At 48.1% G+C, this 15,299-nt stretch overlaps 1 protein-coding gene across 1 annotated transcript in view; it reads left to right on the forward strand.

Annotated features, from left to right (window-relative positions):
* Positions 1-12,612, forward strand: part of LOC109488881 — a 173,726-nt gene extending 161,114 nt beyond the window's left edge. The window contains exons 8-12 of the mRNA XM_034662386.1: positions 9,090-9,199; positions 9,798-9,927; positions 10,039-10,100; positions 11,339-11,517; positions 12,064-12,612. Coding sequence (XP_034518277.1) covers positions 9,090-9,199; positions 9,798-9,927; positions 10,039-10,080 — 282 coding nt within the window. The 3' untranslated portion in view covers positions 10,081-10,100; positions 11,339-11,517; positions 12,064-12,612. The remainder of the gene's footprint in view (positions 1-9,089; positions 9,200-9,797; positions 9,928-10,038; positions 10,101-11,338; positions 11,518-12,063) is intronic.
* The last annotated feature ends 2,687 nt before the right edge of the window (positions 12,613-15,299 follow it).

A 15,299-nucleotide genomic window follows, 5' to 3' on the forward strand; every position in this document is an offset into this window, starting at 1 on the left:
CACAATGGGGTGCAATGGGGCAACTGGGGGGTGGGCGCCCACGGCTTGCTCCTCAGGGCCTCCCCTCACCGCCTGCCCTCCAGGAGAGCAGCAGTAACCAGAAGGGCACAGAAAAGTCCATCCCCTGGGTTTGTTCAAAATTACATCTTTCCAGGCTTTGTTTTTGGAATGCTTTGCTGGATTTCTCTTGAGTAGGCAGATGGCAGGATGCTGGAGGTGTAAAGCAGCTACGAAAACCAAGATGATTTAAACAGAAGGAATATGTATAACCCCTGCTGGACCATCCTGATAGGAATCAGAAGTGGCGTTTTGTTTTTGTTTCTTTTCTAGGATCTTTGAAGTTTGTATGCTTTCCCACCCCTCCCCCTCAACCCTCTTTTAGAAAGAAGGATGATATGTAAATGTGCCACTTTAAGGGCTCCGTGGGGGTGGGGAACTGGTGTCATTTTTGGCATTCAGTTTATTTTGAGGGTGAGCCCAACTGAAAGACTCCAGGGCAAGACCAGTTGCTTTGAGTAGATGGCCGAAAGCGAAAATGGAACTCCTGGAGAGAAGAGCAGACGCCGGGCAACCAGGGATGGTGCCATCCAGAGTACAGGAACCGTGCCTAAAAGAGAGAATTTCAAGTTGAGCTGTGGTTTACCACAGTGTCCTCGTGATCAGTGGAGTGGTCAGATGTCAGGGGTGACTGAAAATAAGTTCATTTTCCCACAGTGGAAGAGAAAAGAAAAAAAAAAAAAAGACCAGCCCAGCCCGTAGGAAACAAATGCTTGCACGTTGCAGAGTCTGGCAGGAGCGGGCTTGAACATGGACCGTCATCCATGTGACTTTTGGGAAGAAAGCTGAAGAAACAAGTTATTGCTGTTGATCAGCGTAACATGTTGGCCATCCCCCCCTTCCCTAATGATCACAAATAGCCTTTCACGGCATTGTTCACTCCATTCAAAAGATCTTTCGAGAGTGAGGGTTGCGTGTCTATCGCATGATGTAGCTGGTGGGAAGAAGGGAAGGATGGTGGGTGAAGGGTGCTGCGATCACGCAGTGCGGGCGTGGGAGCTGAGCACTGACCCAAGGTCTCTAGACCTTCCTGCTTGGGCATCCGGTGGCACCAGGCTTGGTGGGCGGGGGCAGCTGCAGAGCCCGGTGTTCATGCTGTGTGTGCCGGAGGGCTCTGGGACTCAAAGCGTTAAAGTGTCATCTGCAATGGGAAAAAGGGCTTAACCACAGATTCATCCTGTGTTGGCCTAGTTATGTGTCATTGTGTGTGCGTAATTTTTTTCCTCCTTTCAAATACTATTCTCTTTCATGAGCTCATATCCTAAAATGTCTCCTTTCTAATTCAGAAAGAGGGATTCCATGGTTCGCCACCCAGACAGGGTGCTTTCTTCCATCACCCATGCCAGAAAAGCACTGAAAATCTCAAAGGTGAAAACACAGAGCATCAAAGCACAGATTGGAAGACCAGAGGCTTGATTTGGAAAGCACACACCAGGCAGCCCCAAATCCTGCATCCTGATGCCTTTTCTTTCTCTCATCCTTTTGTTCATAATGCATGCATTCTGACCTCATCTTCTCCATCCCACTGAGCCCGCACCACCTTGAGCAATTCAGTGGCTGTAAACTCCCCTGCCGACTTTGTTTTGGCTAGAATTGCAACCCATATATGGGAGAATCAAGACGAAACATCACAGAGCTAGCGGCGCGCCTCGGTGCAGTGGTGGCCGGTCAGTAGACAAAGGTGACATCATGGCTATTCCAGGACTCCAGGTCTGCAGCACAAGTGACTTCCCTGCTGTATAGCAGAGTCAGAACCTGGATTCGAGACAAAAACAACTCTCCCTTCCCATAAATATCTCCTCTGGGGCTCAAAAATATTCTAAGTGCAAAACGGCTCAGAAATGGTCCCTTGCCTTGGAGACCCATCTGATTTTCCAAATCCAATCACAAACTTTTTAATAGCATGTCATGAACCTCTCAGCTCATTATTTCTCTTCAAAGCCCTCCGGTTTGCCAGCTCGGAGCCTGCGAAGTGTTGTTTGATGATGTGTTGCTCCATAAATAAACGCATAGGACATACTAAAAATCCAGCCTTCCCCAGTTCTGGCTTTCCCGCTAGGAATACTGCCATGTAATCAGGGATGCGTGATTTGCAGCAATTGCTCTGAATTGAGGGTGCCTTTTTTTTTTTTAAACTTGTCCAGTGTGTCATGTAGGTAATATCACAGATTTATCACGTTGACATTTTTCTCTCTTCCTGTTCCGTCCCTTCCCCTCACACCCCCTCTCATGGTTAGGACGTTGGGAGCCAAGAGTAAGAATATAGACAAAGCCTCTAAAATAGCAATCACGGCTTTAACCATTCCTTACAGCAGGAAATCAAGGCACTGGATAATTTACCATGCCTCTAATATCTGCCATTCCCACTGATGTTTTTAGTCGTGAGCAGACAACCATTTTATATGTGTAACTAGCCATGAAGGTTAGCATACAGAACGGAGGCTATTGTTGTAATCAAATAAAGCTCACACAGGCTAATCGGACATGTGTTGTGACTAACTTTTTTTCACTGTATGGTAATTAGGCAAACATGATAAGCACTCAACCCGAATAGCTGTCATTTGTGCTGTTTTGTTACAAATCATGGTGAAATTAAGATGCTTTTGGGGCAGGGACAGGAGGACACCTGAATCCTATTCTCAATCAGCTTCCTTCCCCACCCCCGTGGTCACAGAGGGTAACATACGTACAATGATATGCACAAGTACTTTTCATTAATACTTATAGCCCATTAATACCCTTGGCCCATCACATGGGCCAAGAAGCATCACTAGAAAAATCATGAAGTGAAGTATGTTAAGGCTTGCTATATAATAAGACTATTAGGGAAACAGAACCAATAGAAATATATACATTTATTATAGGAATTAATTACGGTCATGGGGAACCACATGGTTATGAAAAACCCCAGGAAGTCCCGCAATCCGCCATCTCTAAGCTGGAGAACCCAGAAAGCCAGTGGTAGAATTCAGTTTGAGTCCAGAGGCCTGAGAATTAGGGAAGAGGGGACGGTGTCGAGCCCAGCCTGAGTCTGAAAGCCTGACAGGTAGGAGCGCTGGTGTCTGAGGGCCGGAGACAGACATCTCAGCTCAAGCAGAGGGAGCAAATTTGCCCTTCCTCTACTTTTTGTTCCGTCAGGCCTTCAACAGATTGGACGAGGCCCCTGTATATTAGTGACGTTGATCTTTTCTTAGCCAACTGATGCAAACACTCATCTCTTCCTGAACCATCTTTCCAGACACACCCAGAAATCATGTTTTGCCAGCCATCTGGACATCCCCTAGCCCAGCCAAGCTGACTCATTAAAATTAACCATCCCAGTAAGTACCTGTGGTAGTTAGACTCTTTGGCCCCTCAAGATGTCCATGTCCTAATCCCCAGATTCTGAGAATGTGCTATGTCCCATGACAGGGAGGAATTAAGTTTGCTAATCAGCTATCCTTAAAAGAAGAACATTACCCCAATTACATAGGTGGGCCCAATATAATCTCGGGGTCTTCTAAATGTGGAAGAGGGAGGCAGAAAAGTGGTTTTCCAGGTGATTGATGGGAGAAGGCTCAGCCTGCCATTGCTGGGTCTGCAGGAGGAAGGGGCCGCTAGACAAAGGATGCGCAAGCCTCCAGAAACAGCGAAAGGCAAGACAATGGCTTCTCACCAAAGCCTTAAGAAAGGAATCCAGGGGCGCCTGGGTGGCACAGCGGTTAAGCATCTGCCTTCGGCTCAGGGCGTGATCCCGGCGTTATGGGATCGAGCCCCACATCAGGCTCCTGTGCTATGAGCCTGCTTCTTCCTCTCCCACTCCCCCTGCTTGTGTTCCCTCTCTCGCTGGCTGTCTCTATCTCTGTCAAGTAAATAAATAAAAAATCTTTAAAAAAAAAAAAAAAGAAAGAAAGGAATCCAGTCCGACTGGCACTTTAATGGTAGTCCTGTGGGATCCATTTTGAATGTGTGACCTCCAGAATTGTAAGATAATAATTTGTACTTTGAGTCACTAAGGTTTTTTTTTGTTTTTGTTTTTGTTTTGAGCCCCTCAAAGTTTGTTGTTCTGAGCCACTGAAGTGTGTGGTACACAGAAACTCTTAGAGTGCTTACTCTTATCAAGTGACATCCTTTATGAGGACACTTTATTGTCTGCTCTGAGTGAGTTGAGAGAGATCCACATCACATTTATGGATCTCGTGTCTCAGTGTGGATTCATTTTCACGTCAACATCTGCCTCGTGTTCTCAAAATAAATGCTCTACAGAGCAGTTAAGAGCACAGATTCTTGGCGTATCATCGTCTGCTTGCAAGCAACAGAAACTCACCATCTAATTGGGGCAGGAAAGGAATTTCTTGGCGAGATACTGGGTAGTTCCCAGAATTAACTGGAAGCCTGGAGAATCAGACTTAGAAAATGAGCAGAAGTCGAGAAAGACTGGGAAGCAGGCAATAGAGTCAAGGTCAAGGCTGGTAGGGTTCGGAGGTGGCACCTCGACATTCAGCTGCCATGCTCCTAGACTCCTGGAGGCACCGCTGCTTCTGTGAATAACTGCCTAAATCTCGATCTCTATGTCGCTCAAGTCTGCAAGTTCTGCACAGAAATGTCCACCTGGGCTCCTGCATCTCAGACAGAGGCGGGGCCCCTTTGGCTTTCACGGTGGCTGCCAGTGCTCTACCAGCCACCGAGACATACACAACGAGGGTTCCCCTAAATAAGAAGGTATTGAGGCCCAGATAACACCCTAAATGACACATTTAGTCCATTCAGGGGGCCATAAGAGAGCACCGTGGTCTGGGCAGCTTCTAAACAACAGAAATGTATTTCTCACAGTCCCGAATTCTGGGAAGCCCAAGGTCAAGGGGCTGGCACATCCAGCGGCTGGCGAGGACCTGCTATCTGTGTCATCAATGGCCATCTTTTCACTGTTTTCATGTTGCAGGAGGGACAAAGGAATGCTCCAGGGTCTCTTCTATAAGGGTACTGATCGCATTTATGGGGGTTGCACATTCATGACCTAATTGTCTCCCCAAAGCCCTGCCTCCAAATACCATCATATTGGGGATTGGGTTTCAACACAGGAAATCTGGAGTGGGGGTGGGGGTCACAAACATCCAGTCTTGTCCATACAATGGGGATAAGAACTTCTACTGATTCTATTCCACCCCAAATGCAGGGTACGTTTCAACGACGGGGAGCTACTAGAAGTTTCCTGAGCATGAACATGCACCTTCATACTTCTGTCGTTCCTTCTGGCAGAAATGTCATCTTCTTGATGCATCTTGTGACCTTCTACTCAGTCTTCAGTCCCCGGAGTGCTAATCCTGGGCCTGTTCCCCTCATCCATTTTTTGTCTTCCTCTGCTCTGTTCTGCATGGGAAGGGACTGACCTTGGCGGGCTGTGTTTTCAAGACTTCTGGCTGGGTTAGGCCAATGGGAGGCAGTAGCAGGAAATGTTAGGGCAGGTAGAAGAAAGAAACCTATTATATCCCTTGTTCCTTGGTTCGTATGTTCGGTCCCAGCCGTGTTTCTTCTTTCTGGAAGGCCTGCCTTGGTTCTAACTTCTGCCAGGTGACCCTAAACCCTGAGAATCACTAATACCAACTATTCTCTTTGTCCCTCTGGCCTAGAGATGGTAGCACTGTGCTCCCTGCTGTTGCTAATCCGTGGGTTGCCCCCCTGTCTTGTTTGGCTTCTTAGCAAGTCCATAACTTGCAGCTTGTTCTTGTTTCTAGGCCACAAACTATCCCCAAATTCAGGGGCTTAAAACAACCATTCTATGGGTCAGGAGTTTGGAGAGGCACAGCCAAGATGGTTTATCGCTCGTCCACTCTGTCTGGGCCTCAGCGGGGCAAACACTGGGGGTGATGGGACACCTGGGGGCTGGAATGGTCAGAAGGTTATTTACGCACATGTCTGGTGCCTGGGCTGGGATGACTCAAAGGCTAGGACTGCCGACTGGAGCACCCACGCAGAGCTTCCCATGGGGCGGGACTTCCTCCCAGCACTACAGCCCGAGAGTAGTCAGGCCGCGTCCGCAGGGGCTCAGGCTCCAAGGTCAGCTTTCCAGCCAGCGACAAATGGAAGTCCCCTTCTATGTCCTGACTTCTGAATTGGTCCAGCATCACTTCCCCTTCTCTGTTAGCTGAAACAGTCACCCATCCACCCAGGTTCAAGGGGCGTGGGGAAGTTGGGGGTACAGACCACAGCCCTCAATGACAGGATGTCAAAGAAGTTTGGGATCAAGTTTTAAAACCACCAAAGCTAGGTTACCAATTTGCAGCATAAAACTGCTCCATTTTCCTGACTTAGAATGTGTTCTGTTTTCCTAGTTGGACCCTGAACACACAAATCAGTTATTATTTGCTTGGTTAAAATTCCTGAAATTCCCCTGTTTAGAATTGGTGGCTCCCACCTTCGTGCTACCATGAGTCACCATAACGTTTGGATAAACCATTCTAATCACTTACATGTTTTTCTCCTGCACTGGGACCGTGGGATCCGAGAGGGACTGAGACATACGTAACTCAGGGTCTTCCACTGCTAGCACGTGCCTGGAGCACGGTGGGCCATGACACATACTCAGTGAATGAGCACACTTTAACCCCACCGATCGCCAGAGCCGTGCTGGACTCAATGCCTGCAGAAAATTGCCTGGAAGTGTCCACAGCTTTGCAAAGGTTTTGATCCCTGATATGGAGCAAAGGCTGTGACCTCAGATGCGGGCCAGGCTTCGCACGCAAATAAGCGAAGCAGGTGGGTGCAGAGGGGGGCAGGGGTGAGGCGGGTTGCGGGGGAGTGTTGGCCCTGTCTACAAAGGCTGCCCTGTCTACAAAGGCCGCCCTGCACACAGCCCTGGCCAGTTCGTGCAGCCTGTGAAGGAGACTGTGGCTCAGTGTTTCGGGAACTTCTGATTTTGTAGGAGAAGCTAGAATCTTCTTCTTTTTTTTTTTTAAAAGCAGGAGAAAAGCATACAATTTTAATCATTTTTTTTACGTGCACATGGGAGTCTTAAAAAACTTTTAACTGGGAGCGCCTGGGTGGCGCAGTCATTAAGCATCTGCCTTCAGCTCAGGGCGTGATCCCAGCGTTCTGGGATCGAGCCCCGCATCAGGCTCCTTTGCTGGTAGCCTGCTTCTTCCTCTCCCACTCCCCCTGCTTGTGTTCCCTCTCTTGCTGGCTGTCTCTCTCTGTGTCAAATAAATAAATAAAATCTTTAAAAACAAAACAAAACAAAACTTTTAACTGAAGTATAGTTCACACACAATATTGTATGAGTACAACATAGTGATTCAACAATTATACACATTATGAGATGCTCACCACGGTAAGTGTAGTTACTGTCACCGTGCGAAATTATTGCATGTTACTGACTGTATTCCCCAGGCTGTGCTTTTGATCCTTGTGACGTTCTTATTTTACAACTGGAAGTTCGTACCCCTTAATCCCTTCCACCTACATTGTGTTCCTCCCGACCCCATCCTCTCTGGCAGCCATTAGTTGGCTGTATTTACGAGTCCGTTTCTGGTTTTGTGTTGTTGTTTGTTTGTTTATTTGTTTGTTTATCCATTTGTTTTTTACATTCCACAGATAAGTGAGGTAAATCATAGGGTATTTTTCTTTCTCTGATGTATTTCACTTGGGACCTAGAAAGTATTATACTAAGTAGAATCTTGATTTGTATATAAGCTCCGAATTTTTAAGTGTTCTTCAGGAATTCAAAAATTTTAAAACTCTTGGGGCACCTGGGTGGCTCAGTTGGTGAAGCATCTGCCTTTGGCTTAGATCATGATCCCAGGGCCTTGGGATCGAGCCCCACGTCAGGCTCCCTGCTCAGCAGGGCGCCTGCTTCTCCCTTTCCCTCTGCCGCTCCCCCTGCTTATGCCCTCTCTCTCTTTGTCAAATAAATAAAGGCTTAAAAAAAAAGTTTTAAAATTCTTGTGTGGGCCAACACTCTGCAAGCCAAGCCAAACAAAACCAAAGGCAGGATTCATCTAGGACCACTCATTTGTGTCCTCTGATTTAGAGTTCCTTGGGAATAATCCTCAGATAACTTCATTAACCCAGACTTTAATAACCCGAGTTCATCATCCTAAAACTGTAATTTGTGAGAGAGGCATATAAGTTTGTTAACCAGTTAGACTCTAACTAGTCTAACAAAATAGACGATAATTTAATAAGACAATACAGTAAACTGCACTTGAACTTGTCCAATTTGCTTCGTTCTGCCAGCCTTGATCGTTTTAAAAGCTGTAAACCTAAAATTCACCAGAGCTTTATCTTTGGAGGACAAACTATTTCCTCCCTATTTTGCAGTTTACCAAATGCTTGCATATTCAGCGAAAAGAGACAGATTGTTATCGAGAGATTAGGTCACTCTTCCAGCCCCTCATAAAGATGACGGGCAGGCTGATGCCTCTCACTTACCTACCGAAAAGAATCTAAGAGGAGAGCACTGGGCCGGGAGTCCGAATATCTGGCTTCCAGTGTTGGGCTTTGCCAGAGTCCTACGCACAATGCCTGACGTGTGGTAGGCACTCCTGAATCACACATGGGAGAAAGAGGAGCTGCCGTGAGCCTTTGCACAATTCATCAAAGCTCGTTGTGTCCCCCAGTTTCCTTTACGTGTAACATGAGACATTCGAAACCATCATTTTACTTTCATTATCCTGGTAACTGCACCCGGCACGCGCTCGGCGTCATCGGAGACAGGTTCTCATCCCACTCCCCGGGCCCCTGCTCTAAAATTCTGTGAACAAGGGGTTCCAGGTTGTCGAGAACATACTGGCTGGTTATGTAACTATCTGACGAACATCTCTGTCATCTACTTTTGAGTCAGGGGTCACGGACAGAAATCCGAAAACTCATCAAAAGTCTCGGGCTGCACACACCCCCCCACACACACCCACGTGCATGGCCGACATGAAGCTGCAATGACACATTTTGGGGTGTGACATCTTCTTGTGACTTAACTCTGTGTGTTTAGAACAGATGCTCATGGCACTTGAATGTCCAGACCCCCTTTCTGAAGATCCCTTCACCCCCACTTTCAGGGAAGCTTGTCAGGTCTCTGGCAAGAGCCAGGATGCTTCTGTCTCTCTTGCAACTGTCTGCCGTGCCGCGGAGCGGTCACCCCACCTTCGAAGCCCGCCAGAGACAACAGGTGAGAAATGCTTCATTTTGCTGAACTGACTGTCTTCTTCCAAGTCTGCCCATCCCTAGCCAGCTCAGCAGAGATAAATGTGCGAGGGACTGGGGGCCAGAGGACCATCCGTGGGGAGGCTTCCCCTGGGCGGTGTGGTGGGTCGCCTCCTGCTTTCAGAATTTTCCCCTTCCTCTTACCTCCTCCCCTCCCCAGCCCCTGTTCCAGCTCCGCTCTCTCTCCTTGCTCCGTCCTGCGGTAGCTTATCTCTCCCCTCCATCCCATCACGCAGCACACAGTAGGCCCCTGGTATCCGATCACTCTTCCGATGGATCTGAGTCACCTGCTCTGAAAAGAGTTCAGACAGTCCTCTAGCTGTCGATCACCAAATCAGGTTTTGTAAAAATTACTGGAAGGAAAGCCTTTGTTTTCATTTCTATGCGTGCAGCTCCCCGCACCGCCCGGCCTTTCAGGGAGACGCCCAGACCAGCCTGCCCCTGCACCCCAGGCTCACAGCCCGGGATTCTGAGAAGAGGGGGGCCCACGGCCGTGGCTGGGGGCCTGGGGACTGCACATTCATTCCCCACCTTCACCTGCCCATGTCCCCTCCTTCCTGTAGGCCTCCGCATGTCTGGTCTTGCTGTAAGACACTTTCTCTGGCCCTTCACGACGCTGGTGAGTGCCTGTCAGCCGTGTCCCCGACCCTGTCCTTAATCCTACGAGCATCTTTCCCCCCATCTGGACTGCAGGTACCTTGGGGCAGGACTGAGTCTGATTCACTGTTCTGTACTCAGCCCCCAGCCCACTCCCGGGCGCCTAGTCAGTGCTCGGTTAATGGACCACTTCCATGAACTCCGTAGGTCTACATCTCACCAGACCCAGAGGCCGCTGGCTACGGCTAAACGCTGCTGAGCTCACACAGGTTAGTGGCGTGACGGGCTTCAGTGCAGACCACGCTTATGGAGGGAGCAGAAAGGAAGGGTCTCTAGCACGAGAACTCTGGGTCTTCTCATGCCTGGGCCTTGAACACTCACCCACAGCCCTCAGGCTGCCTTGATTTGTTTCTGGAGTGTTGGCTTCATACAGCTTTAGGGAAGAGAAAAGCAGGGTTGAAGGGAACATCTTGGGGCAGCCAACTTGAGACATCTCAAAACCAGCGCTTCTCCTGGGCCGACCAGGCTGTGGATGAGGTCCCCACTGTGCTTCAGAGCCCTGGGCACGGGCCAGGCCAGGGGTTCAGGGCGGTCTCTGGGGCCGGGTGAAAGCTCTCACCAAGCTCTCCAAGTGGCTTCATCAGTTTATGGCTTGAACGTGACAGTGACCATCTGTCCTGTCCCATCCCTCTGGGGACCATTAGAGGCAGCAGCACACGGACATTCAGGCTGGAGGAAGTCGGGCGCCAAACCCCATGGAAAGACTTTCCCCCGCTTGTCCTCACTGCATGCAGAGGTGGGAGCCGGGGATAGAGATTCTCATGGGCTCTGCTGTGCCGGGCATGGGAGTACCTGTGTCTATAGACCTGTTTCTATGGAATTCCGGAGGGCCTTTGTAATTCGGTACCAGCCTTGCCCTGAAAACCATGTGGCATCCTTTCTTAATGTCCCCGATGCTCTCTTATTACCAAAGGAGTTCTTGGGAAGCTAGCTGCCCTTTCTCTGGCCTGGAATTCACTGACATTCTGTAAAAATATGACAGAGGCTTCAGAATTCGAAGCCAGGTTTCTGCCTTTCCAGGAAGAGAGGGCCTTAGTATCCGTGCCCTGTGAAGAACAAGAAGTTTGCCTGCAGTGCCCTTGGCCCCTTGCTGCTCCCAGCCCTCCCTGCCTCCTCTCCTCCAGGCCTGGATCTGTCCCCTGAGGCCTGGCTCTCGGCCAGTTGTCAACTAATCCTCGCTAAGGTGTTAGGTGGCAAAGGCTCAAGGGTTATTAATCCTTGCAGGAGCTTTCCACATTAAACAAAACTTTGTTATTAAATCAAAGGGCATTAAAAAATCATCACCATCACATAAAAACCATTTCTTTATGCTCCCTATAAATCTTTACCTTTAGAAATGAATGTCATTATGATTATAACCTATATGCGATATTAGGGTGGGGTTTGTTTTCCACATAGAAGTACATTTCATGATTTTCTAAATGTCCCATTTTCATCCCCATAATAGTTTGAGCATCTGCCCGTCTTATGATGATTCCCCCACAAAGCCGACAGTCCTCCCTGTCTGTCCGCCTCCCCACCAGTGAAGTGGGCCTGGACGGGGGCCTTTGTGTAGCCGTGACCTTGCCTCCACCAGGGCCAAACCCCTGTCACAGCTGAATGAGCAGGACTAGCGCCAGATTCAAGGTGAGTCAACCTGAGTCTTTCCCCTAGAAATGAATGCTGGGAAAAAGACTTGTCTTGGGCTCTTTTTGGGTAGCTGAACAAGCAACTTGTCCGTTTAGGAGCTGAGAGGCAGGTTTTCCCCGACCATGATGTGCAGAGAAGGGCAGAGATCCCTGAGGCCCAGGTACATTCCCGGCCTGCTTTCCCTGAGACACACCTGTATCTTTTGGTTAAGCCGGCTTGGGCTCGTTCTTATCGCTTGCAAACAAGAGTCCAAACCACTTAGAGTAATGATGGTAATAGTGAGGCTATGCTGGACATTTGCCAGGGCCTTTACTCACATTGGCTCATTTAATCCCTTCAGTTACCTAATAAATTAGCTCAGAGATGTCAAGTAATTTTCCCAGGATAAACCACCTTAATGACTTCTGTGCTGGGATTTGAACCCTGATCTTTGGTCTTAACTATTTATTACCTTATGTGGGTGAGCATGTCATCCTAGGAGTGGACAAGTACAGGGAAGAATCCAGGCCTTCCAGGAAAAAATTCCAACCAATCTCATTTCAGGGGCAGAAAGAAGACGTGATGAAGCAGAAACCAGCACCTGCTCGGCCCCCTCAAACAACCCCATGCAGAGTGCGCACCTCTTCGTGTCCTAACCCCTGGCTGCGGGCGCCTGGGCCTGGCCCCTCCTCGAGAGGACCGCCCTCTCTCCAATAGCAAGAGAAGCAAGCGTTGAAGCCAGTTCCCCTCACAGAATCGAGATTCGTTTGGGATTACCCAGGGAGCCTTTGTGAGGGCTCCCTTCTTGCCACCCACCCGTGCCTGGACCACCTTTCCTTGCTTCTAGACAATGTCTTCAGCTGTTCGAACTAGGGCCAGCCCGTCCAGCTATAAAATGTCCATTGGCCATCGTCTACGGCCTGTCCTCATCTTGGGCACGCAGGACAAATCCAATGCCATCTCTGCCCCCTGAGCGATCTCAGTGGCATTTGAGGATACTCCCTAACGATGCCACATGTCAGGACCAGATGAGAGGCACACCAGCTGCCTCGGGAGCTCAGAGGAGGGTGTAACTAACTACATCTGCGCGACTGGACTCTGGAAGCTGCGAGATTCGGTACTAAGGAAAGTACAGCGAAATCACACGTTTTGGTCTACTGTGGTAAATCTTCTGTTCAGAACCCCCACATCGTCCCCCTCAAGAGCACCTCAGCTCAGGAAGGTTTAGGATGGGTTACAAACCCCCATATGTGCTGAGGATTCCCAGGCAATCATTCGGGGGTATCACCCTCAGCCAAAAGAGTCTTTGAGCAAAGGTCTGGCTTCAGGGTTCTCCGAAGAACAGTACATGCCTTCAGAAACGGCAGCCCAGTGGGGGAAAAGGATGATTTTCCACATGCCAGACATCTTCAAAGATGGCGACTACGAACCACAACTACTTGCAAACCTGATCTCGCTTCGGGGTGGGCACCGTGGAGCCAAGCTTTGGCTGGACCAGAGAGTCCGCTGGGGGCAGAGAGGAGAGTTTCAGGAAATTCGGACACAACGACTCCATTCGGAATATTTTCTAATTCCAGGCAAGTGACCGGATAGGAAAACAGTCCGTGTTCCCAGCGTAAAGACTTTCCACCCTGGTATTGATCCTGCCGTGATTCGGAAAGCCGTTTTCAGGAAACAGTCACTCTTTCCCTTTACATAATGTTCATAAATGTGCAGGCAAATGAAACGTGTCCTAGATGAAATTGCCAACCAGAATACCAGCCGGCTGTCTCGTGTGAGCTCGGTTTATGGATCCAGGGTTCTCCAGCGAGCATCGCAAATCCACATCATGTTCCCGAGTGCTAAATTTGGAGCCCTGATTGAGCTGACAGATGTTTAAAATCATATTGAGTTGGACAACTCCCTGGGGAGGACACAGCTGCAGATGTGAAAGGGAGCAAGTTATTTCCAGTTAAGGTCGGCGGGAACTCAGCCTGCAAACCTTCCATCTCCATCCGCTTTCTTCAGACGGGATGGGGGGGAGGACCATTTGCAGGCTGAGTCCACCCACCTTGGGCCAAATCTCACCCTCTTGTTGAACTGCTGCCAAGATAGATGCAGATGGCTCTTGTTGGGCAAATTATGGGTACCCCAGCCAGCCTTCATTGAATATAAAGGGGGCCGCCAGCCCTCTAAAAAGTGCCACAAAGCTGCATTTCAGATCCCGCTTTGCCCCTCTGGTGGCATCGTAAGCCTGCAAATGAGGATGATTTTGGAATTCTGTACTCTGAGATGAGTTATTCAGGTGTCAACTGCTCAGGAGAGTTTGAAATCCATGTGCTGAATGAGGGACAGAGATGAAATGGTGCTGTTCTCCCTCCCCTCCCTCCTCGGACACCCAAAACAGTTCCGCCTTCATGTCTTCAAAACAACAAATTTAAAATTATCCAAGAACCTTCTTAACCAAATCACATATTTTAGACTTGTTTCAAGACTCAGACTGAAGTGGATTTGTTTAAAAAAAATTGTCTGTGCATTTGATGTGGGAGACTAGTGACCTTTGGTATTTTGTGTTAAAAAAAAATGTTTGATGTCTAAAATTTCCCTACTGAATTTGTATTGTTTCTGGTCTCCTTCCTTGATCTTTCCATCCTACATCATATCCCACATTCAAAATCGGTTCTTTATTTACTCATCAGAGGTTTCGACATAGTTATGAGCTCATCCTGATGGCAGCCTCAAATCAATGCAGATCACATTATGATGTCAAAATTGATGTGATGTGAGTATAAGGTAAATGATTATAAAACGATTTTGGGACAGAGCCCAAGAGACACTCTCACGCTGTCAGGGGAATGGCAGGAAAGGAGTAACAGGGAGTACCGGGAGTACAGGGACTTCCCTCCCAGCTTCAAGTTCTTATAAAGTCATCCCTACGGACTGTAAAATATCATCAGTGGAAATTGATGGGCAACTGTCTAGGGTGACAGAGTGGGTTCTGCTCACTCAGCCAGTGCCAATTAATCCTGGGAGACTACTTTGTAGATGGTCAAGTTGGGAGGCCTTTCTCTGGGAAGGGAAATTCAGGCATAGGATGACTAAGAATGGCAGGACAAGGCTCTAGGGCCAGTGGGAGAATGGCTGATGGGTTCCCACACCGAAATTTATAGAGATCATACTTCCTGACTTCCTGGAGGAAGTACGTTTTACTACATGACTCAGTCATGGGTTAGGTGGAAATCCAAGGTATGGATTTCCATAGTCTGGATGGAAGGTTATATACCAATCCATTACCATGGACAACCTCAAAAGGATTGGAAGAAGAAAGGGACAAGTGATTAATCTCAAAAATGGATCTAGAATATTTGGTGTTACAACAAACACTCTCTTACCTAAAAAAAAAAAATTCATAACATGATTGAATCACAAGTGCATAAACACAGTCTTCCTCCCAAAAGAAATTTCAATGGATGAAGGGTCAGTCAGGAAACTTTAATTGACTAGACAAATTCTTTCACCTCATCTCTGAGAAATCATAGTACTTCTGGGAGAATAAAATGTATCAGTAGATACAGATAGTCCTTCTAGAAGTTGAAAGGGAGTCTGGAACGCAATATGTTTACTGCCATTATTCTTGGAAAAACATAAAGCGTAGTTTATAAATCTTGTTGACTGACCGTGATATTAATGGTATTTCCTGTAAGAGAGTCTTTCATGCATACATTTTCAGAAGACTTTGGACACTGAAGATAAATGTTTAGGACGATACATTGAGGATTCTATTTAATAAGATCTAATTTGACTTTGGGAAAGCATAGTGT

This window comes from Ailuropoda melanoleuca, chromosome 6, assembly GCF_002007445.2.
Source record: "Ailuropoda melanoleuca isolate Jingjing chromosome 6, ASM200744v2, whole genome shotgun sequence".
NCBI classification, from domain to species: Eukaryota; Metazoa; Chordata; class Mammalia; order Carnivora; family Ursidae; genus Ailuropoda; species Ailuropoda melanoleuca.